This window comes from Vipera ursinii (assembly GCF_947247035.1).
Source record: "Vipera ursinii genome assembly, chromosome: Z".
Lineage (NCBI taxonomy): Eukaryota > Metazoa > Chordata > Lepidosauria > Squamata > Viperidae > Vipera > Vipera ursinii.
Genome location: NC_139517.1, coordinates 80,766,667 through 80,784,154, shown reverse-complemented (window position 1 = coordinate 80,784,154; position 17,488 = coordinate 80,766,667). Strand labels below are relative to the sequence as shown.

The following is a 17,488-nucleotide window of genomic DNA, read 5'->3' as shown; positions in this document are numbered from 1 at the left end:
CTGGGCAGGAGTGGGACAGATCTGAGGTTCTCTGGGCCAGGGCCAAGGCAGTGGGGGCCGTTCCCTCCCTGTTTCCAGGATGGCTTCACGGGCCACATGAAACCACTTTGTGGGCCGGATCCGGCCCCCGGGCCTTGTGTTTGACATGTCTGATCTAATGGGATAAACAGTGGTGGAAGGCTTGTGTCAAATGACTCACACCCTGGACGGTATCTCTTTACTCTCCTACCATCCGGTAGGAGATATAGGAATATAGTCAGCCATACCAACAGGCTGAAGAACAGCTTTTATCCGTGGGCTGTTAGGCTTTTGAATGGGATATAATCTTATGCAGAGTTGACTTGGGAGGCCGGTGTGTGGTGTAGTTGGTTCACATAGTGTGGTGGGATGGAGGGTTTGTTGTCACTGTGTGTTGGGGGGAGAGAGCACAGGGGGAGGCTCAGCTAATCTCAATATACACATGTTGTACTTTGACAATAAAGGTTTATTATTAAATGCTATGCAGCATTTTCAGAATTTTGTATCATTTTTAACAAATAATAGTGGCTAGTATATTAAAAATAAATAGCAGTCAGAGCAGATAATAACAATACATGCAAACAAGAACTTGTTGGATCATAAAATAAAATAAAGTCATAGAAAATGAAGAAGCTAAAGTATTATTTAGAATAGGGCTTTTCAATTTTTTCACCCATTGTACCACTTTTAGGATATGGCAACATCCGAGTACCACCAGTCGCCTAGCAAGGTGTCAAAAACGTGATGACACCCCCCCCCAAAAAGGAAAAAAGTGATGAAGTACAGGTAGTCCTTGACTTACAACAGTTCACTTAGTGACTGTTCAAAGTTACAATGGCATTGAAAAAAGTGCTCCCCAAGCCACAGCCGAGCAATACACCTCCCTGCCTGCCCGGTGGCGCTCTTCCTCCTGTGTGAGGTTTTCATTGTTGTAAGCATTTCTGTTGAGGATTGGCAGTGGGGGTGGGGTGGGGTGTGTTTGGTTTTAATTCCCCCTGTCTGCTGGCTGGTTGCAGCAGGTTTTGGTCACTTCACATGACCCTGGGACACTGTGACCATCCTAAATATGAATCAGTTGCCAAGCATCTGAATATAAATCACAGGACCCTGGAGTTGCTGCAACATTCCAGCTGATCAGTGCTTCTTCTGGGCTCAGAAGCACCAGGATCAGCACCGAGCTCCAGGTGGATCCTGGCGCTGATCCTGGTGCTTCCACTGAGCCCTGACAGCCCTGCAGCTCCAGCCATCTCTTGCTCAGGCTTGTGTGGTGCTGCCACCAATTCAGCTCATTCCCCTCCCCTGCTACCACTTTTCTAGGATGGTCGCGTACCACCTGTGCCAATGTACCACAGGTGGTACCTGTACCACTGGTTGAAAACCCCTGCTTTAAAATAACTTTAGAAATAGAATGTTTGTGGAAAAAGAAAGCAAAGATAGTGCCAATAGTAATAGATGCCTCCTAAAGCCTCTGGACCAAAACATCTGGACCACCACTGGAATACCATCAGCACTGGCAGAATCACAGCTTTATTCAGACAACTTTCTTTCTGTGATGATACCGCCCTGAGTCCTTCGGGAAAGGGCGGTATATAAATGTAATAAAATAAATAAATAAATAAATACTTTTAATATCATCAAACATCCAGATTTGCCTATCCCAGGTCCTTGGAAAGGACTTGATACATGAAAAAAATGCCAAATGCAGTCAGAACATCTGTTTGTCTGACCGTGCAATGAACCATAATTTTGTAGTACTGTCAGCACTCTTGAATACCTATGTATCACCCAGGCAGGAGCCAAATTGTGTGTGTTCCTGACTGAAAATATTCAATTTTATTTTAACCTGCCCAAAATGATTTATACTTTCGTAAGTTTATTTCTTTGTTAAATCTATAATAATGTTATTTGAAAAATGGATATGCATTATTATAGATAATTTATTACTTAATTAGCCTTACAACCATATCAAAAATATAAAACAAAAATAAAATACAAGATCTAATTCCAGGGTAAAATAGATAAAAGAAGATATAGTAATAAAATACATATATGGTAAATACAGAGATTAAACATTGAAGTAAATAAATTACCTTTACAAGTTACCCAATCTGTTCAATCAGATCAACTTTCTTAACTATAAACATAGCAGTTCTGCTCATAATGCATACATTAGAATCCAGGAGAAAAAAAGATAATCTGTGATTCAGATCCCAATGGGCTGTTCTTTCAAGTAGTGACATTAAGAATCTAAACCTAAGGAAGGAATATAGTTGAGAATCCAACAAAACATGAGCAATGTCTTTGATGACCAGACACCACAAATACATATCCTCTCATGATATGGCAGGTGTGGAAGCACATGTATTTGGCTATGGAATTCAACAACTCAAATCTGGATGAGAATTGCATCAAAATCACTGACAGGTATTTTTCACATTGAAAAAATAGTTTTGTTCTTAGCCAACCATCTAAGACTTATTTTTAACCAATAACTCCATGTTAGTTTGAGTACTGATTTCTAGGAGACTCTGTTTAAAAAATTTCCGTTGCTAGGGAGGCAATTGAGAATATTGAATAGAAAACCCATGCAGTGAATTAACTTTAGTAAATTGACTTATTCAGGAATTGGTCTGAGCCAATTTTATCTGTTTTGTTAAACATTTTGGGGTAGTATTTCAGGAACATCATTATTATATTAATGGGAGTGAAACAGTTTTTTTAGGATTTATTTTTCTGATCTTGAAAAAGGTAAATAGTATCAGACCAACTTAATCATAGAATAAGAGAAAATCAGGAAATACCTGAGTGTAGATTAACTATAGACAGTTTAGAAAACTGCTTGGAAGAAGGCTATAGCAAACCTGCAAAATACAAATACTGTATTTTGCTGGCAAGAAAGCTACATCCATATGCCTAAAATATGTTTCACTAGGAGTCACACTCAGTTTGATACCTTTAGTGCTTAAACAGTGAATAGATTATTATATACCACGATATATATATGTATTGATGAATTATATATTGTAGTTAGAATTCACTAGTAAAATAGCTACTGTATTTTGGCCAGCGTTGTCAAGTAAAATGATTTTCAGTCAACAGTGTAAAACAGGTAAGATATAGAGCCAGGTGAATAGATCTGGTTCTCAGATTGTATTTTAAAATTATGAATGAATTCTTACTTGTTAAGTAAAATTTCATTAAGTAGGATTGGTTGTGACCCATTTTAATATTTGATGTTTCCATATAATTTTATGATTCTTAATTGCATTTTATAATGCCTTGATTGTTTATATTCATTATATACTAATTTCCACACTGTATTTTTAGATATTTTAATTCTACATTGGATTTATTTTTTATTTTCCTGTATTGTAATATGACTGCATATTGCCCAAAATGTTACTGCTGACAGGTGGAAGAAAGGAAAAAAGGATATCTAAATATTAATTAAACAATAAAACAATCTATCTAGCATAGAAAATGTTGGAATCTTGATTCAAAATATAAGTTTACACAGTATTCAATTTCCTTTTCTTTTCCATCAGTGTATGATCTTCACAATTAAATACATAAGATTTCAAATAATAAAATTTTATATCTATCTAAAAATAACTATATAATGAAATACAAAATTCATTAGCCTCTATTATGATTTAATACAATAGTAATTAAAGTAGAAGTAACTTTTAAAAAAATTCTAGGTAAATTATATTACTTAAGAGTCGTGGTGGTGCAGTGATTAGAATGCAATGTTGTTGTTAGCTGCAAAGTCATGTCTGACCCATCGCGACCCCATGGACAATGTTCCTCCAGGCCTTCCTGTCCTCTACCATCTTCTGGAGTCCATTTAAGGTCACGCCTACTGCTTCAGTGACTCCATCCAGCCACCTCATTCTCTGTTGTCCCCTTCTTCTATTGCCCTCAATCTTTCTCAGCATTAGGCTCTTCTCCAGTGACTCCTTCCTTCTCATTAGGTGGGCAAAGTATTTGAGCTTCAACTTCATGATCTGGCCTTCTAAAGAGCAGTCGGGGTTGATCTCCTCTAGGACTGACCAGTCTGATCACCTTGCAGTCCAAGGGACTCACAGGAGTCTTCTCCAGCACCATAGTTCAAAGGCCTCAATTCTTTGGCGCTCAGCCTTTCTTATGGTCTAACTTTCACTGCCATACATTGCAACTGGGAAGACCATAGCCTTGACTATACGCACTTTTGTTGACAGGGTGATGTCTCTGCTTTTTAGTGTGCTGTCTAGATTTGTCATTGCTTTCCTCCCCAGGAGCAAGCGTCTTGCAATATTGCAAGGTAATTCTGCCAACTGCTTGCAGTTCAATCCTTACTGGCTCAAGGTTGGCTCTGCCTTCCGTCCTTCCAAGGTCAGTAAAATGAGGAGCCAGATTGTTGAGGGCAATATGCTGACTCTGTAAACTGCTTAGAGAGCGATATAAAGCACTATGAAGTGGTACATAAAGTAAGTCTAAGGGCTATTGCTAAGGGCTATTGCTACTTAATTGACTACTTAATTTTCAAATATTTTGTGTGGTCTATATGGCTGCAAAGGGAAAATAAATAATATGGCTAGTCTTTTTGTAACATAATATCGCCTTTATTTTTTATACTTATAATAGTTGTAAAATTAAAAGTTTCATGAATTCACAAGTTTTGATGAGTTTTGACGAAAGGCCAACATTATTCCAGATTGTGTTCTTCTACTATATAAGAACAAATATCCTCAGCAATTTTGATAGATAATCCTGCAAGATTCAAGGAAAATCCTATTCAAAATGAGAGCAAAACATGACGTCAGTGAAAATATTGAATAAAAATATATTTGTCAGAAATTACTTATTCTATTCATTCATTAGTCGGAACCATGACACTGCTTTTCTTTTGGGAGCTAATGGAGGAATTTAGAGCACCCCTTCCTCCCATTTTTCCTTACAACAATCCTGTGCATTAAAAGAGAGTGACTGCCAAGTATGACTACTCGTAGTCATATATTTTTAATCACACTACTTTGCTTTTTACATGTCTGATCTATATCATTTTCTCTAGCAACCTAGACAGTCTCATATGGTTATATTAGTAATGTAATGTTTATACTGAGATTTAAGAGTATTTAAAAAAAATCTAAGAGGAATACTGCATATGCAAATAACATTAACATTGTGACACAAAATATGTTTATCATCTTGTCCATGGCACAAACAAATGATCATAGTAAAATCAACATCAATTTTCATATCAGAATTTGTCATAAACTCCTCCTCACCCAGCCCCCCTCCCCTGATTAGCTATTTTTGGAAAGCTGTGAAAATACGATTTTCCTAGATTGTGAGACTTTGTAAACTCTAAACTTTAGATTGAGAGCAAATATGTTCTAGTTAAGATCTCTAGATTAGTTTGCAAAGTCAAAAATCTTGATTATTTTGTTTCTACACAATTGATTAACAACATTGATTAACAATAACTGAAACTGTAAAAGTGGTAATGAGCTCCAGTCTTCATATATTCTGCAACCTGATGTCATACCAAGAGAATATTATTTATTTAGATATTATCTACCCCACTCAACCTGAGTGAAATAAAAAATGTGGATATTAATGCATCTCTGCATTGTGAAAATGATTATGGGAATCATCAGAATACTGATGTAACTTCATTTCTGCTGAAGTTTGTCCTTTATCAATTAAATATAGCTGCTTCTCCTCATTGCTGCTTCATGCTGATTGGCACCAGTAACAAAAGTAAAGAAGGGGAACTGTGGAATGATGAAAATAAGGAAAGGCAACTGTGGAGTGCAGGTAGATTGGAGAATAGATTGGTAGAAAGCAAGTCTCTATTTCCATGGTACTGAGGATATCTTGTCTTTGTATCTTCTACTTCTGGAACTAGAACTGGTTTATCTTGGTGAAGTCAGAATGGATGAGTGCTGCCATTCTGCTCTTTTTGACATCTTAGTTGCCTTCAGTACCATTGACCATGGTATCCTTCTGAACCAGTTTAGGGGATTGAGAGTGAGGATTTGTTGTTGTTGTTGTTAGTTGCGAAGTCGTGTCCGACCCATCGCGACCCCATGGACAATGTTCCTCCAGGCCTTCCTGTCCTCTACCATCTTCTGGAGTCCATTTAAGCTCACGCCTACAGCTTCAGTGACTCCATCCAGCCACCTCATTCTCTGTTGTCCCTTTCTTCTATTACCCTCAATCTTTCCCAGCATTACACTCTTCTCCAGTGACTCCTTCCTTCTCATTAGGTGGCCAAAGTATTTGAGCTTCAACTTCATGATCTGGCCTTCTAAAGAGCAGTCGGGGTTGATCTCCTCTAGGACTGACCGGTTTGATCACCTTGCAGTCCAAAGGACTCACAGGAGTCTTCTCCAGCACCATAGTTCAAAGGCCTCAATTCTTTGGCGCTCAGCCTTTCTTATGGTCCAGCTTTCACTGCCATACATTGCAACTGGGAAGACCATAGCCTTGACTATACGCACTTTTGTTGACAGGGTGATGTCTCTGCTTTTTAGTGTGCTGTCTAGATTTGCCATGGCTTTCCTCCCAAGGAGCAAGCGTCTTTTAATTTCTTGGCTGCAGTCCCCATCTGCAGTGATCTTGGAGCCCAGGAAAATAAAATCTGTCACTACCTCCATTTCGTCCCCATCTATTTGCCAGGAATTGAGAGGGCCAGATGCCATGATCTTGGTTTTCTTAATGTTTAGTTTCAACCCAAGTTTTGCACTCTCCTTCTTCCCTCACAACAAGAGGCTCTTTAGTTCCTCTTCACTTTCTGCCATTAGAGTGGTATCATCTGCATATCTTAGGTTGTTGATGTTTCTTCCGGCAATCTTAATTCCAACTTTTGATTCATCTAGCCCTGCCTTTCTCATGATGTGCTCTGCGTATAAGTTAAATAGGCAAGGCGACAGTATACAGCCTTGCCGGACTCCTTTCCCAATTTTGAACCAATCAGTTGTTCCGTGTCCAGTTCTCGCTGTTGCTTCTTGGCCTGCATATAGGTTTCTCAAGAGACAAATAAAATGGTCTGGTATGCCCATCTCTTTAAGGACTTGCCACAGTTTGTTATGATCCACACAATCAAAGGCTTTAGCATAGTCAATGAAGCAGAAGTAGATGTTTTTCTGGAACTCTCTAGCTTTTTCCATAATCCAGCGTCTGTTGGAAATTTGATCTCTAGTTCCTCTGCCTCTTCGAAATCCTGCCTGTACTTCTGGTAGTTCTCGAGAAGTGAGGATACTGTTTGTTTTTCTCCCGCCTTCATGGCTGCTTCCAGTTGGTATTTGTTGGGTTTCCTCGGAGCTCTGATTTTACTCCCTTCTCTTTAACTTCTATATGAATCCTCTGAGAGAGGACATCTGTCTGATGGAGTGCAATATTATGAGTATCTTCAGTACCCCAGCCATTCCTGCACCAGGTGGCTGTAGGTACCTTGATGGGGAAGAATAAGTTTCAAATCAATCTTGCTAAAACAGAGGGCCTATGGTTTTGGACACTTGAGTTATAAAATTGGAAAGTTTCCAACCTTGTATATGGGATGGAACTAGACAATTGGGGTTTCTTCCTGAAGTCACAGGAATTGGGTGATGGCTTTGAAAAGGGCAACCTTTGCACAAGTTATTTATATGTGTCAATGAGCCACTTCATGGATTGGGGGCACTTGCTTATGATCATTCATACCTTAGCTAACTCCCAGCTCGATGGTTACAATATACCTTATAGAATGCAGTGTGCAGGTAGTTATGGGTACCTTTCACTATGCCCATGTGTGACACCAATACTGTGCAAGCTACTTTGCATCTCAGCCATTCAAAGTAGCAATTAAAGGTGCTAGCTGTCTTCTTTTAAACCCCATATGCCATAGGATCAAGTTACTCAAGGTACCGTCTTCTGCCTAGGATACTTGCTGTCCTACATCTTGTGATAGGGAAGCGATGGTCTGGGTCACTTCATTAAAATAATGCTATTTTATGGGACTCGAGATTTTCATCAACTTCTCGATGATGTCTCTCATCTTTCAAAGCAATCTTCTTCCTGACATTTGGTTGGTATTCTAGCTTTTAGAAATGCTGTCAAGATCTGGTTTTTTCCAAAGCATTTGGGACATTGGAGTTCTGATTAGATGTTATTGATGAATTAGAGTTCTGATTAAATGTTATTGCTGTTTGAATCACATTTTATTGCCTTATTGTTTCATTTTTGTTGGTGAACATATGTATTACATATTTTGTGGTTTTGTTTTGTTTTGCTTCATTTGTTGCTCAGAGTTACTTTGGTTGAGTTGGATAGTCATATAAATGTTTTCAATATACTCTGGTTTCTCTTCAGATCATATAAATGTTTATACATGTGTTTGTGGGTGGGTGGGTCTGTACGTGTGTATATAAAAATGACAATTAAAATCAGTAAATCTGTGCCAAAGAAAATATGCTGAAATATTGTATTTAACTCTAATCTCCAGACCATTTACTAAAGGGGAGTAATTATGGTGTGAGACATTTCTTTCTCTTATTTTTCAGATCAAATATCAATGGGGGAAAAAATCTTTAGACCATAATCATATTGTGTTGCGCATGATATTTTAAAAGTCTTGAATATGTAACTGTTAGTGGATTGGGACAACCACATTTCAGTTTTTTCTTGCATTCTATAAAAGTGAAAATATGTAGAAATTAAGGCATTTTTTTATTAACGCTTTAATGTTTTGGATTTTTTTTCTGTTCTTTTTTTTCTACTCTGCCATCACATACTTTATTCATTAGATTTATATCACACTGTTATTTTGTACAGCTCAAGGCTGCATACTTATGTACTTATGCTCCTCTTTTTCCCACAACAACTCTATGGGGCAGGGCTGAGAGAGATTGATTTTCCAAAGTCACCTGGCCAACTTGACCATGCTAAGGAAGAAACGTATAGTCTTCCAGGTTCTAGTCTAGCACTTTAACTATTACACCAAACCAGCTGTCAATGCTGGGTGTCTCAGAAGAGAGACTCATTGGTACCAATGGATCCTTCTTTCTAAATCAAACAGTAAACATATGAGAGGAGCTATTTGGGATTTTAGAAAATAACATACATTTTTCTATATTATAGTCCTGATGAAAACCTTTTCCATGTCTGCAATTCATCCATATTTTCTTTAAAAATGCAATAATTGTTAACAGCAAACCCAGATTGGCCCTAGTTTTAAAGGAATGCTAAAAATCTGCACACACTATTAATATATCAGTAGACTTTGCTATTATAGTTGGTTTGAGCCAAGCAATTTAAAGCAATTCTGCACTAATGATTTTCAGTTGGAGAGAAAGCAGCCAGTGAGTCATTTTCCTGCTGAAATCAATGGAACTTTTAAAAGCCTCAGTGTATTAGTCCATTATTTATTACAGAAAATAACTTATATGTTTATGTTTATTATAAGACTAGTATAAAAATAGTTCTGCTACAGAACTGTTGTTGTATAAAATGCTTACTGCTAGTTAGCAATATTGATTGAAGTTTATTTAATCATGATAAAGGTATTACATGCTGTACTTTTAAAGAATTATTTTATTTACAACTGCTACCTCAACTGCTGCTGTTCAAAATAATACTGTGTGAAATTCAATCCTGTATATAATTAAGTATATTGACCATTTCAGCGAGTCCAGCAAGATTGACTTTTTTCTTTCCTTTGTGATATAGCTGAAATAAATAAATAAAAATATTTGAGCTGCATCAAGATATAATATTCAAAGCATAGTTCCGTATTATTCTATATTGATGAGATCCCATCTCATGTCCTGGGATTAACTTTGGGCATCACATTTCAAGAAGGATTCAGACAATGGTATAAAGAAAAAAAGGAGGAAGTACAAATGTTCAATCTTGAGAGAACATTCTTCAAATATTTGAAAGGATATCATACAGGGGGACATGGTCTATTCTTCATTTTTCCAGTGTCCATGACACAAAATAATGCATTTACATTATAAGAAGGCAGAATGTGGTTAAATGTTAGAAAAAATATTCTAACAACAACAGCAGGTTGACACAGAATCAGTTACCCAAAAGATGGAGGCCTCCTGTGCAATACATATGTTCAGGTAGAAGTTAGATAGCTCTCAGTCAGAATATTTTAACTGCACTGACCAAAGCAATTGTATTCAATGATCTATCCTCTTCTTCCAATTTTAGGATGCTCTAGTTATACAATAATGATCATTTCTTCTTCTTCCAGTATATGACGGCTGCGGCACCTATGCAAGGGACCTATATTCCCCAGTACACTCCTGTGCCTCCCACAGCTGTCCCTCTTGAAGTAAGTCTATCTTGTCTATTTTTATGCAGGTAAAGTCTATATTGTTTTAATCTTTTGGATGGAAACCTCAAGAGTTTTAAAAGATGGAATCGCTTTTTTAAAAAAATCTCTTTGAAGAAATATGTTCATGCTTGGTTATTGTTTTCATCCAAGACAAGATAGAATATTCCATGGATAGATTGTTCCTCATAGGTTGGGAAATAGTAAAATGCCACCTCTTAGACTGCAAACCCTGAGGAGAAAAGGCTTCAAAGAATATTTTGATTCCATCATATCATAACGATATGACCCACTAGCAACTGCTAAAGCCAAGAGCTACCACAAAACAGGACTTGGGGGGGAAAAGGAAAACTTCCCTCTTCAATAGGCAGGCCTGGAGGATGCCCACTGACTAAGTACTTTTTCATCCTCCAAGAAAACAATTGTTTTCTCCCCCTTTGGAAATTAAGCCTGCTGATTAAACTCCCAGGAAGTCCCCTGTCCTTGGTCCTACAGATCACAAACTGATCAAAGAACTATCATCTGGATTCTGCTGCTCTTCACCTTGACAAAGCCTTCTAGGCAATCACTAGAGAGGAGAAATAAAATGTCATGTTCATTTTTAAAGTTGTATATGTAAGTTTTGGTTTATCCCAACTTCACTACAGGCTACTTTTCACCCAAAGATATATGACATATATAGATATATATGATACAGGGTGGGCTTCATAATTTGGTCCTGAACTTTGTCTTCCATAGAGTAGATACACTTGTCATTCTTTTTAATAGTTAAGAAAGCCTTTATTCTGTAAATAAAATTTAAATCAACAAAAACTTCGCATTATTGCCTGTGTCTCTGAACCACCAAAAAGATATTTCAATTTATGTCAATAACATAATAGGGCAGGGAGTAAAGCCTGCTATATTTAGAATAGAATAGAATAGAATAGAATAGAATAGAATAGAATAGAATAGAATAGAATAGAATAGAATAGAATAGAATAGAATAGAATAGCTTAATTCATTTTTTGCATTTGTCTTCACACAAAAAGATAATACAGCCCAATCTACCAAAAATATAACCATAAAAAATACAAGAATACAAATTAAAATAAGTGAGAAAATGATAAGAGAATACCTAGATGAATTTAGATGATCTGACAGATTACATTCTATAATTCTGAAGAAATTGGTAGATGTGATATCAGAACCATTGAATCATATCTTTCAAAGATACGGTAGCACTGGGAGAGGTCTAGAAAAGATGGCTGATGTTCAAAAAAGTGGGGGGAAAGCAGATCCAGGAAACCATAGACCAATCAGCCTGATATCAATAGCTGAGAAGATCCTGGAAAAGATAGTCAGGCAACAGATGTGTGAACACTTAGAAGCAAGCAAAGTTATAATCAGAAGCCAACACGGGTTTGACAAAAATTTGTTGCTGTTAGCTCCGAAGTCGTGTCCAACCAATCATGACCCCATGGACAACATTCCTCCAGGCCTTCCTATCCTCTACCATCTTCTAGAGTCCATTTAAGGTCACGCCTACTGCTTCAGTGACTCCATCCAGCCACCTCATTCTCTGTCATCCCTTTCTTCTATTGCCCTCAATTTTTCCCAGCATTAGGTTCTTCTCCAGTGTGTACTTCCTTCTCATTAGGTGGGCAAAGTATTTGAGTTTCAACTTCAGGATCTGGCCTTCTAAAGAGCAGTCAGGCTTGATCTCCTCTAGGACTGACCGATTTGATCGCCTTGCAGTCCAAGGGACTCAGAGGAGTCTTCTCCAGCACCATAGTTCAAAGGCCTCAATTCTTTGGCGCTCAGCCTTTCTTATGGTCCAACTTTCACTGCCATACATTGCAACTGGGAAGACCATAGCCTTGACTATACGCACTTTTGTTGACAGGGTGATGTCTCTGCTTTTTAGTGTGCTGTCTAGATTTGCCGTTGCTTCCCTCCCCAGGAGCAAGCGTCTTTTAATTTCTTGGCTACAGTCCCCATCTGCAGTGATCTTGGAGCCCAGGAAAATAACATCTGTCACTACCTCCATTTCTTCCCCATCTATTTGCCAGGAATTGAGAGGGCCGGATGCCATGATCTTGGTTTTCTTAATGTTAAGTTTCAAGCCAACTTTGGCACTCTCCTTCTTCACCCGCAACAAGAGGCTCTTTAGTTCTTCTTCACTTTCTGCCATTAGAATGGTATCATCTGCATATCTTAGGTTGTTGATATTTCTCCCGGCAATCTTAATTCCAACTTTTGATTCATCTAGACCTGCCTTTCTCATGATGTGCTCTGCATATCAGTTAAATAGGTAGGGTGACAGTATACACCCTTGCTGGACTCCTTTCCCAATTTTCAACCAATTAGTGGTTCCGTGTCCAGTTCTCACTGTTGCTTCTTGACCTGCATATAGATTTCTCAAGAGACAAATAAGATGGTCTGGTACTCCCATCTCTTTAAGAACTTGCCACAGTTTGTTGTGATCCACACAATTAAAGGCTTTAGCATAGTCAATGAAGCAGAAGTAGATGTTTTTCTGGAACTCCCTAGCTTTCTCCATGATCCAGTGTATGTTGGCAATTTGATCTCTAATTTCTCTGCCTCTTCGAAATGCTGCCTGTACTTCTGGTTGTTCTCGATCCACATACTGCTGGAGTCTAGCTTGTAGGATTTTAAGCATAACTTTACTAGCATGTGAAATGAGTGCAATGGCGCGATAGTTTGAACATTCTTTGGCACTGCCTTTCTTTGGAATTGGAATGTAAACTGATCTTTTCCAATCCTGTGGTCACTGTTGAGCTTTCCAAATTTGCTGGCAAATTGAGTGTAGCACTTTTACTGCATCGTCTTTTAAGATTTTGAATAGCTCAGCTGGAACACTGTCACCTCCACTAGCTTTGTTGTTGCTCAGCTTTTCTAAGGCCCACTAGGGCCTCTAGGATGTCTGGCTCAAGATCAGTGACCACCTCATTGTGGTTATCAGGGATGTTAAGCTCGTTCTTGTATCGTTCTTCTGTGTAATTTTGCCACCCCTTCTTAATCTCTTCTGCCTCTGTTAGGTCCCTGCCATTTTGGTCCTTTATCATGCCCATTTTTGCATGAAACGTTCCCTTCATCTCTCCAATTTTCTTGAAGAGATCTCTGGTCCTCCCTATTCTATTGTTTTCTTCTATTTCTTTGCAGTGTTCATTTAAGAAGCCATTCTTATCTCTTCTAGCTATACTCTGGAATTCTGCATTCAATTGGGTGTATCTTTCTTTTTCTCCCTTGCCTTTTGCTTCCCTCCTTTTCTCAGCTATTTGCAAAGCTTCCTCAGACAGCCATTTTGCTTTCTTGCATTTCTTTTTCTTTGGGATGGTTTTAGTTGCTACCTCTTGTACAACGTTGCGAACCTCTGTCCATAGTTCTTCAGGCACTCTGTCTATCAGATCTAATTCCTTAAATCTATTTGTCACCTCTACTGTATATTCAACAGGGATATGATTTAATTCATACCTGAGTGGCCTAGTGCTTTTCCCTACTTTCTTCAGTTTAAGCCTAAACTTTGCAGTGAGAAGCTCATGATCTGAGCCACAGTCAGCTCCTGGTCTTGTTTTTACTGACTGTATAGAGCTTCTCCATCTTTGGCTGCAGAGCACATAGTCAATCTGATTTCTGTGTTGACAGTCTGGTGATGTCTATGTATAGAGCCGTCTCTTGGGTTGTTAGAAAAGAGTGTTTGCTATGACCATCGTATTCTCTTGACAAAATTCTATCAGCCTGTGCCCTGCTTCATTTTGTACTCCAAGGCCAAACTTGCCTGTTATTCCGATTATCTTTTGACTTCCTACTTTAGCATTCCAATCCCCCATGATGATAAGAACATCATTTTTGGTGTTAGTTCTATAAGGTGCTGTAGGGCTTCATAGAACTGGTCAATTTCATCCTCTTCAGCACCGTTGGTTGGGGCATAGACGTGGACTACTGTGATATTGAATGGTTTGCCTTGGATTTGAACTGACATCATTCTGTCATTTTGGGGATTGTATCCCAGTATTGCTTTTCCTACTCTTTCATTGACTATGAAGGCTACTCCATTTCTTCTGAGGGATTCTTGCCTGCAGTAGTATACCTGATGGTCATCTGAATTAAATTCACCCATTCCTATCCATTTTAGTTCGCTTATTCCAAAGATGTAGATGTTCAGTCTTGTCATCTCTTGTTTGACCACATCCAGCTTGCCTTGATTCATGGATCTTACATTCCAGGCTCCTATGGAGAAAAAAATCACCACTAGATACATCCACAGCTGAGCATCCTTTCTGCTTTGGCCCAGTCGCTTCATTCTTTCTGGCGCTACTAGTACTAGCCCTCTGCTCTTCCCCAGTAGCTTATTGGACACCTTCCAACCTGAGGGGCTCAACTTCCAGCGTCATATCTTTTTGCCTTTTGGTACTGCCCATGGGGTTTTCATGGCAAAGATATTGGAGTGGGTTGTCATTTCCTTCTCCAGTGGATCACATTTTGTCAGAAATCTCTGCTATGACCAGTCCGTCTTGGCTCATATGAAGCTCATAGCTTCATTGAATTATGCAAGCCCCTTCGCCACGACAAGGCTGTTATCCATGAAGGGGATTGACAAAAATAGATCATGCCAAACAAATCTTATTTTATTCTTTGACAAAGCGACAAAATTAGTGGACCTGCAAAATGTAGTGGACATAGTATACTTGGAGTTCAATAGACCACAACCTACGTCTTGGAAAGCTAACAAAAATTTGCGGTAGATAACATCACCATCAGATGAATTTGTAACTGACTGACAAACTGCACTGAATGTGTAGCACTTAATGGCATTATATCTACCTGGAGGGAAATGAGCAAGGTTCCATTTTATGCCCAGTACTCTTCAACATTTTAATAAACAATTTAAATGAGGGAATAGAAGAGTAACTCATCAGATTTGCAGATGACTACAAACTGGCATGAAGAGCAAAACATCCCAGAAGACAGGCTTAAGTTCCAGATGGATCTTGACATACTTGGACACTGTGCCCTATCAGTGAAATTAAATGTAGATAAAAGTAAAGTTTTACACATAGGCAAGAAAAACCAAATGGACAGGTACAGCCTAGGTGAAACCTGACTCAATAGCAGTAACTATGAGAGGGCTCTTGGAGTCCTAGTGGACAATCACTTAAATAGGAGCCAGCAGTGTGAGGCAGCAACCAAAAAAGATTAACAGAGGAATAGAATCACACATTATAAAACCTTAGTAAGACCACACTTAGAATACTTCATCCAGTTTGGGTCATCACATTATAAAAAAAGATTTTGAGACTTTGGAAAGAGTGCAGAAAAGATCAGCAAAGATGTTGAGGGGTCTGGAGGCTAAAATATAAGAGGAACGGTTGCAGGAATTAGGTATGTCTAATCTAGAGAAAAGAAGGACTAGGGGTGATATGATAGCAGTGTTCCAATATTGACAGGCTTCTACAAAGAAGAAGGGGTCAATCTATTTTCCAAAGCACCAGAAGCAAGACAAGAAACAATGGAAGGAAGCTAATCAAAGAGAGAAGCAATCTAGAATTAAGGAGAAACTTTCTAACAGAACAATTAACCAACTTGTCTTTAGAAATTGTGGGTGTTCCATCATTGGAGGCTTTTAAGAAGAGACTGTACAGCCACATGTCTGGAACAGTATAGGGTTGAACTAGATAGAAGACCTCCAAGGCCCCTTCCAACTCTGTTATTCTGTTGTATTAGAAAACTAATTCTATAAGAATGCTATTTTGTCAAATTCTTAGCAACTATATATGCAATGTTAAATTGTATACACTGCTATATTATGATTGTATTATATATGGACTTATTTTTAAATGATCTAAAATGTTTCTGAATTTCTATACAAAGCATGAGATGGATATTACATGTGTGCCAAAAATCTCATGTACTTTTTTGGAACATAAAGCATCCTTTCCCAGTTAGGCCAAGACCCATTTCAATCCACATTTTTTTTTCTCATACGGTCAACCAGATGCCTCTGGAATGGTAATAATCAGAAGATATCTTTTCCCTACCCTGTTGTTCCCCTGCTGTTGGCATTACTCCAATCTTGATGTGTTGATGTGTTTAGTTCTGATTTCACTGAAAGAACAAATTAACTTTGTTTTGATGAGATCCAAATGAGACTGTCTTGTTAAAGGATAGCAACCTAGAGTATATCAGAGTTTCATTAATAAAATAAGCTGTTCCAGCAGCTGGTGCAAAGATGGCACCATAGTATGCTTTTCTTTAAAAATTTATAACATTGATGTTCTAATAATAGAGTTGTGACTGTAATCAAGGTGATAAATTTGATCAAATAAACAGTTTAGCAACCCATGACTCCTGGTATATTTGAGATTTGATAAAATAAAAAATGGTACAACTGCCCTTAAATAATGAAGTTACTTAAGTGTTGACTATTGTGTTCTATAAGTTTTGATTGTAGTCAAAACTATAAGATGCTCTATGTTCTTCAGGGTGTAGTTGCTGATACCTCTCCACAGACAGTAGCACCTTCATCACAGGAATCTAGTGGTCAACAGCAACAGATGGCAGTGGAAACATCCAGTGAACATGCATCTGCATATTCATACCAACAGACAAAGTAAGGTGATTTTAATTCCACTAAAATCAGATTTTTTCTTAAACCCAATTCCAGATTCATTACCAGTGTCAATATCCACATAACCATTTTGACACTGATGAATCGATGTGAATGATAGGCTAAATATCAATCATTTTTCTATTTTATATTACATAAATTACATGTATTTTTTGCTGTCTATGTAGATACACAGATAAACAATTCAAGTTTGTCATCAAACAATATTAAAAAGCGGATGGCTGCTATTTCAATTTATATAAAGAATTATAATCCTTTTCACATTAGATGGGACTTTCTTGAAAGTAACAATGCGGATTGTGCGAAGGGAACTGATGCAGCCTTCTAAGACTGAGTGATAAAACATGATAGAGGTGTTGAACCCTTAATACTTCAATAATACATGCTTATTACTTCAGTATACATGCTAAATGTAATGACATAATGGCTGTAGATGTATGAAAAAACCATATACCGGTATACAATTTTGTTTCTATCATGGGGCAGGCAAACATCTTTAACAAATCCTTTCAAAAAAGTTTGAAAACCTT

At 37.9% G+C, this 17,488-nt stretch overlaps 1 protein-coding gene across 1 annotated transcript in view; it reads left to right on the top strand.

Moving 5' to 3' along the window:
• Positions 1 to 16,944, top strand: part of RBMS3 (RNA binding motif single stranded interacting protein 3) — a gene marked incomplete at both ends in the record, with an annotated part of 526,486 nt that extends 509,542 nt beyond the window's left edge. The window contains 2 exons of the mRNA XM_083376163.1: positions 10,247 to 10,327; positions 16,813 to 16,944. Coding sequence (XP_083232289.1) covers positions 10,247 to 10,327; positions 16,813 to 16,944 — 213 coding nt within the window. The remainder of the gene's footprint in view (positions 1 to 10,246; positions 10,328 to 16,812) is intronic.
• Between the last annotated feature and the right edge of the window lie 544 nt (positions 16,945 to 17,488).